An 8134-nucleotide genomic window follows, 5' to 3' on the forward strand; every position below is an offset into this window, starting at 1 on the left:
TCTGAAATAAGGTTATTAATTCCTTAGAACTGGGTTATCAAGTAGTTAATGTTGGTAGTAGTTATGAACAAATAATAAACTACAACATGAACGCTCGATTTGTGCTAATTATGTGGGGAATATCATTCCAGTACCTAAAAATCTGTTTCCTACTAAATACTAAGTAATGCTAGTATTTTAAACGCACATATATTCTGTAAATTAGTAAATATAACAATACCTTAGCTGAGAACAAAAGAATACGACTTACTGCAATTCAATAAAAATATTAATCCCGATGTTCATTTCTTCAGTAGACCGAATAAAACTGAAATTCATGGAGTTGACAGAGAATTTATGCATGACAAAGGTTGGAAAATGCTTTATACAAAATGAGATGAAGTTTGAAAACGAGCCGAACGAGTCTTTCAATTTCCGAGATTTTGTAATGCACTTCACAAACGTGTACTGTACAGTATTTTTTGCACGATAGTATATTTTGAAAATAATATTTTAAAAAATATTAATATACAGTATCTACGTACGTTAAACTATGAAGAGTTGACTGATTCTCAGCAAGAAGTTTGTCATAGGTGTCGGTAGATGGCAGGAGTAGTTTTAATTACAACCCTAGAACAGTTATTTGTAATATTTCAACATACTTATCTATATTGACAACTCTGAATTCAGTAAAATCAGCTTCCAATAGTCGAGTTTGCTGTAACAACGAAAAAACACACTATCGTGCAAAAAACAAACACAACAGTACGGATCTTATATTACTAATTAATTATCGAGAATCTAAGATGGGTCTCTTCTCATCCTTATTGTACGCATGTACTTACTATTATTACAGAGAACCATAGTAAAATATTACAGAAGTGATTGCAATGCTTTGATGAAGAATACGTGTATACTCCATTAAGCTAAAGGGTTTGCAGTAACTGACTGGGAGATTTGTTTACAGGTCATCCTGCCCCTCTTCTTCGCCGCCGCTCCTGCCGTCCACGCCGCCCCAGTTGCCTATGCCGCTCCTACCGTCCATGCCGCCCCAGTTGCCTATGCCGCTCCTGCCGTCCACGCCGCCCCAGTGGCCTATGCCGCTCCTACCGTCCATGCCGCCCCAGTGGCCTATGCCGCTCCTGCCGTCCACGCCGCCCCAGTGGCCTATGCCGCTCCTACCGTCCATGTCGCCCCAGTGGCCTATGCCGCTCCTGCCATCCACGCCGCCCCAGTGGCCTATGCCGCTCCTGCCGTATAATTATTAATATTAACACCTGGCATAGAGCAAAGTGTTAGATTGGCAAAACTATACACTTCATCATGGATCGGTGATAATGTGTCGATGGAAATTCAATAGAGTAGTACTAAGGAAACAAGTGTAACACGAGAAAATTTGCCGCACTATCTTCTTCGTCCGCAGCAAATTCCACTTGAAAAGTTGACGTAGTAATTAGTTATTATCCATTATTCTTTATGTAACGACATGAAGCAAAAGTCTTCTTATAAGGAAGAGTGATTTGTGTGACTGACCACTCCAGGAATTTCCTGAAACTTAACCGTTAGAGTGCATATTCAGACTACGTCACACGATATCGTATTATAGTACAGAAGATGTTGGGGGTAGAGTATGGACAAGGCCAACAGGCCTCAACAGCAGATTTGCTCGGAACCACGCCCGGCTGTGGACACTGATCTATAAATACTGTGCCCAGACTTTGAACGCTACACTTTGCTTAAGCAGCAACACAGACCACAAAACTACTCCAAAATGTACAAACTGGTGAGTAGCAACCCATAAACACCCGATCTTACTGTTCAGTCTAAATAGTTGTGTGGGTACACCAGAAGTTAAGTATTAAGTAAATTATTAACAACTTTTCAATATGTATAGTATTCAGCAATTAAAAATCTGATAGGTATTAGAACAAAAAAATTTGACATCCGAAAAATCGGCAGAATTTTTATTCCTTCGCTCATTTTGTAGTAACATTTTTTTTTTATTTTCTTCAATTCTTGGAGAGTTTTTCGATATTCTGCAAATTTTCAAAAAATGAAAATATCATTATAGATAACATATCAAGGCTAGAAAATAATGTCCCAAATGCAAACATCGGAGCAAATGAATATGTTTCATTTACATAATCACTGCATTTCTTTTGAGTATAGTTTTAAATAACACGCGTTTGATAATTTTAAACATTAAAAATTAAAACAGTTATGATAAAATATATTTGTTTCAAATCTAAAACACATTTGAAAAATGTAATTCATATCACATCTCGTTTATATTGTTTCATCCTTTTTCTCTTAGTTCTTTAGTTCACTTTTACTTCATTCATAACAAAAGAAGAGGTAACAACCATAACGCCACATAAATTATGCATTCTGACTTTAGTAATTTTTCAGAAATTAGAACTCGGACTTATTAGTACAGTGCTTGTATGTATTTATTTGCTTTCAGGTGGTGTTGTCCGCTCTGCTGGCTGTGGCCGCAGCCCGACCTGGTCTCCTCCACGCTGGAGTTGCCGCTCCCGCCGTGGCTGCCTATGCCGCCCCCGCCGTGGCTACCTATGCCGCCCCTGCTGTCGCCGCCCCCGCCGTGGCTACCTATGCCGCCCCTGCTGCCGTCGCCGTTGCCCCCGTTGCCACAGCCGTCACCAAGCACGTCCATTATGCCTCCACCCCCGTTGTCACTGGATACACTTCTCAGGTACTACCGAACTTCTCAAGTTTACAGTTCAGGACATTATAACATTGTCTGGACTACTTAGCTTTTGGAGATTTACAAATTCGTTCCCTGTTAACAATAAATTATATTTCATTTCCCCGTTTGCACTTGTAGAATTGTTAAGTTGTAGGTGAAATAATAGTGAAATCCTTAAAAATACTCCATCATACGAAATTAATTTAAAGTCCTCGAATAAGACATCAGACTTATAAATAGACTTACTTACTTACTTACAAATGGCTTTAAAGGAACCCGTAGGTTCAATGCCGCCCTCACATAAGCCCGCCATCTGTCCCTATCCTGTGCAAGATTAATCCAGTCTCTATAATCATATCCCACCTCCCTCAAATCCATTTTAATATTATCCTCCCATCTACGTCTCGGCTTCCCCAAAGGTCTTCTTCCTCCCGGTCTTCCAACTAACACTCTATATGCATTTCTGGATTCGCCCATACGTGCTACATGCCCTGCCCATCTCAAACGTCTGAATTTAATGTTCTTAATTATGTCAGGTGAAGAAAACAATGCTTGCACTTCTGCGTTGTATAACTTTCTCCATTTTCCTGTAACTTCATTCCTCCTAGCCCAAATATTTTCCTCAGAACCTTATTCTCAAACACCCTTAATCTCTGTTCCTCTCTCAAAGTGAGAGTCCAAGTTTCACAACCATACAGAGAAACGGGTATGTAACTGTTTTATAAATTCTAACTTTCAGATTTTTTGACAGCAGACTAGATGGCAAAAGCTTCTCAACCGAATAATAACACGCATTTCCCATATTTATTCTGCGTTTAATTTCCTCCCGAGTGTCATTTATGTTTGTTACTGTTGCCCCAAAATATTTGAATTTTTCAACCTCTTCGAAGGATAAATCTACAATTTTTATGTTTCCATTTCGTACTTTATTATATTCAAAATTACATGTAACTTCCCAAAGTAAATCATTAAATATTTCTATTTCTTTAACATCTCTAGTTCTGATGCGAAAGATGTTTAAAAAAATATTTTTAATTATAAATATATATACATTACAAGAATTTAAAGTCGGCCTCGTTAGCATACTTGGTATAGCGCTGGCCTTCTATGCTCGAGGTTGCAGATTCGATTCTGGTCCAGGTCGATGGAATTTTAAGTGTTTAAATGCGACAGGCTCATGTCAGTAGATGTACTGGCATGTAAAATAACTCCTGCGGGACAAAATTCCGGCACACCGGCGACACTGATATAAACTCTGCAGTTGCCAGCATCGTTAAATAAATCCTAATTTAAAATTTTTTAAAATAATTTAAATATGATGTTAGAAATGTCTGCGTAGAAGCTTAGACAAACTGCACAATGTTGTTTAGATTTTGAAGAAATAAGAAATTAATTTCTGACTATGTTAAAAATTTTAGTATTGCTTCAGAGCAGTATGCATAGATTGTTCAAATTTATTCAATTATTTATTTTATTTATTCATTTGTTTGATATTTATGTATACAAAACATAGAGATCAAGAATACCCGTATGAATAAAACTCGTGTTCGTGTGTAGTTTCCTTTATACAAGAAATATAAAAATTAATACGAAGAAATATGAAAGGTTCAGAACCATAGCGGGCCAAGCGCCATTTACTAAAACCGTAGAAAACAAGGGTTAAAAAGAAGTTATTGCCATAATTCAATGAAAACATGTAGCAAGTAATATAAAGTATACACATTAAAACTAAATGATATATCAATCTTCATTAAACTGTGGTATTCACTTAACTTTAACCCTTGCTTTCTCCGTTTTTAATAAATGGTGCTTGTCCCACTATGGCTCTGAACCCTTCATATTATGTATATATAACAAAAGAATAAGAACATGAGAAAAATTTTCTACATGGAATCAATTTAAATATAATTGATAAGCAGACGTGTAATTCTTTATTGGACTTAAAAACAAAAAATGTTTAAATTTCAAGATGAATTTGGAGATTTATAAATTATATATGGAATTATAGGATGGGGTAGCTCATTTAAATCCAATTTTAATCCACTTTATTTATTACAGAAGAAAATAATTAAAATATGTCTTCATAAACCTATTGATTTTCCATCTCAAAATTTGTTTCTAGACTTCAATGTACTTAACGTAACACAAATTTATTACATTGTATTAATAAAATTCATACATAAGAATCGAAATAATTTTGACTTGTATTCTCACAGTTATGAAACAAAAGGTATGAATCCTTTAAGATTGTTTGAACCAAAATGCAACACTGTTACAGTATTTAATCATAGTAATAATTTAGGCCCAAGAATATATAACAAATTTATATTTAAATATCCTAATCTTGTCAATTCTAATAGTTCTAGTATTAAATTTAAAAAGTTATGTATGGATTTTATAAAAATTGAAACAATTGTAAATTTAAATTTATATACTATAATTGCACAGTAGACATAAGACAAATTGTATTGTATACTTAATTATTAATTTCAATTCAGGAATCCGCCCCTGAGAACGAGTTCTACTCTTTCAGGGGCGAGCTAAAGTTTTTCTGTATATGTTATATTTTATGTTACAATTATTAGCAAAATAATAAATAAATAAATAAATTTGGGGATGATGACGATAATAATAATAATAATAATAATAATAATAATACATACATACATACATACAAATGGCTTTTAAGGAACCCGAAGGTTCATTGCCGCCCTCACATAAGCCCACCATCGAACCCTATCCTGTGCAAGATTAATCCAGTCTCTATCATCACACCCCACCTCCCTCAAATCCATTTTAATATTATCCTCCCACCTACGTCTCGGCCTTCCTAAAGGTCTTTTTCCCTCCGGTCTCCCAACTAACACTCTATATGCATTTCTGGATTCGCCCATACGTGCTACATGCCCTGCCCATCTCAAACGTCTGGATTTTAAGTTCCTAATTATGTTAGGTGAAGAATATAATGCGTGCAGTTCTGTGTTGTGTAACTTTCTCCATTCTCCTGTAACTTCATCCCGCTTAGCCCCAAATATTTTCCTCAGAACCTTATTCTCAAACACCCTTAACCTATGTTCCTCCCTCAGAGTGAGAGTCCAAGTTTCACAACCATACAACTGTTTTATAAATTCTAACTTTCAGATTTTTGGACAGCAGACTGGATGATAAGAGCTTCTCAACCGAATAATAACACGCATTTAATAATAATAATAATAATAATAATAATAATAATAATAATAATAGTAATAATAATAATAGTAATAATAATAATAATAATAATAATAATGTTTTAGGGCATAAATCTATTTGTCTTTTTTGTTTAAAATTGAACATTTGAGAAAAGTCTCTTGTACAAAATAATTCTTTAATTTTTATATAACCATAATAATGTCATGTTATTACAGGTGATCAAGCCTTCCTTCGGTGCCCTGGCCACCCCCCTGCAAACCGTGTCCCAGGTCCCCGTGGCCGCTCCCGCTCGCACCGTAGCCACCATTGAGCCCCACGCTGAGGTGCACCAGGTCGCTGTGGCCACTCCCGCCGTCGCTACCTATGCCGCCCCCGCTGTCGCTGCCTATGCTGCTCCAGTCGCCGCCCCTGCCATTGCCAGCTATACTGCTTCAATCGCCGCTCCCGCTGTTGCCGGCTATGCTGCTCCATGGGCTTACTAAATATGTTACCATTCCAAGTATCTTGAGACCTGAGTCATCTTCAAATTCATCGTGAAGATACTATAGAAAACTTATTTTACTTTTGATCAACAAAAGTTCGTCATCCGATCTTCCACAAAAACATTGGTAGGCATTTAAATGTTTCTCCGCTATGTACATATAAAATATGTAAACAATTAAAATAAAATTATTTTATTGTATACCTATTGCTATTATTTCTTTAATACCGATTCCGATATTACCTTTATATAGTCCTTCATATCATACCATCATTCCAGCGACATTAGTATTTCATGTTTTTCGAATAAAACATTATACTTATACCATAACAATTACCGTAAAATCAAAGCAACAAACAAACCTTTCCAAGAAAATACAGAAAACTCATTTTCGCACTATTATTTGCTTCATCAGAATTAGAAAGTTCTGGTTTGACCTCTGGAACTGTATATATTATAAATTTCATTTTCGTAGTTTTACTCGAGCTCTTCTGCTCATTATTTTAGCTCTAAAATAGTTTAAATTTTCTGGTTTCAACATTTCTATTATACGTACATACATTTATAATCATTCTTTCATTTTAATTATGGCAAAAACTATCTAGTTCAAAATATTTTTAAAACGTACAACTGAATTATTCTGAAATATAATTATGTAGAAAGGCTATGAAAAAAATCAACATTCAACGAATGACAACGTGTAACTCGGTAATACAGGAAGTTCAGACAACTGTCAAGAATATTTCTTGCATTATTAACGATAAACTGTGTAATAAAATCTAATCGGAAAAAAGATCTCATAGCGTTAGACGGGAACAAAAGTTGTATAATGAAATAACATGAAACATTTGCCATAGAAATCGCATAAAAACTGCAGAAGGACGAGTTTAAGAATTGAAGATCTCCCCGGAAAGAGGATGTTGTGTAACATGCAATTATTGAAAAAATCTACGTGATTTAGATGGGAAAATTAATTTTGAAGCATTCATTTATAGCAATAAATTGATTAGTCAAAGGTTTCTGCTAGTAAATATAATGAAATATGCCTCTGAAAGTTTTTTTTTTTCTCTGAAAAATTATAGTTTTGTTCGTTACATTCTTATTCCGCAGAGGTCTTCGATTATACTTTCTCTTGCACGTAATTTTGATCACTAATATTTCAGAGAGTTCATTGCAGGAGTAACTTTAGCCTATCTTCTTCTTCTTTTTTTTTTAAGAGAAAATAGGAAAATATGCGAACTTCCGGTATAAATTCCAAATGAACTCTACAATAATGTGAGTTATTATAAATTTAAAGAACTTTTAGAGTTCGGAGAGTTAATTGATTCTCCTCAGCATATCACAACGTTTAAATAAATTGTAGTCTTTATTGTGGCTTAACATATTTTTTAAAATTATGAAATTTAGTCCACATAGATAAATAGCCTCCATATCTAAGACTTTAATCCAGGAATGTCAAAGCGACTGTATTACGTGCGCATACTACAAGCAATACAAATGCAAGTTCACTTTTCAGCAACATGAATCATCGCTTTGAAGGAAATGCTGTGCGGGTTCTTGATGTCATGTTATACTCGTACAAAGTGTTCAGGTTAGTCTCAAGGAACAGTGTTTCAGATTACGGATCTACTAGCATTCGTTCTTTTTGTCTTAGTAATAATTTACTCTATTTTCATATATAATTTCTTGCCTGTTCTTTGTTTTGCGTTTTGTAGAGTGCTTTGTCAGGCGGCGACCTTGCTTCATGGTGACGTGATCAGAAATTAACTGCCTACACT

The 8134-nt window shown here is 35.1% G+C and overlaps 1 protein-coding gene across 1 annotated transcript; it reads left to right on the forward strand.

The window, feature by feature from the left end:
* Positions 1-1610: 1610 nt before the first annotated feature.
* Positions 1611-6557, forward strand: LOC138713670 (cuticle protein 67-like). Its single transcript, XM_069845937.1, has 3 exons — positions 1611-1762; positions 2444-2692; positions 6091-6557. Exons 1-3 carry the CDS (start codon positions 1751-1753, stop codon positions 6355-6357), a joined length of 528 nt encoding a protein of 175 aa, XP_069702038.1. The 5' UTR covers positions 1611-1750; the 3' UTR covers positions 6358-6557.
* Positions 6558-8134: the final 1577 nt, after the last annotated feature.

Source organism: Periplaneta americana, chromosome 14 (assembly GCF_040183065.1).
Source record: "Periplaneta americana isolate PAMFEO1 chromosome 14, P.americana_PAMFEO1_priV1, whole genome shotgun sequence".
Classification (NCBI taxonomy): Eukaryota; Metazoa; Arthropoda; class Insecta; order Blattodea; family Blattidae; genus Periplaneta; species Periplaneta americana.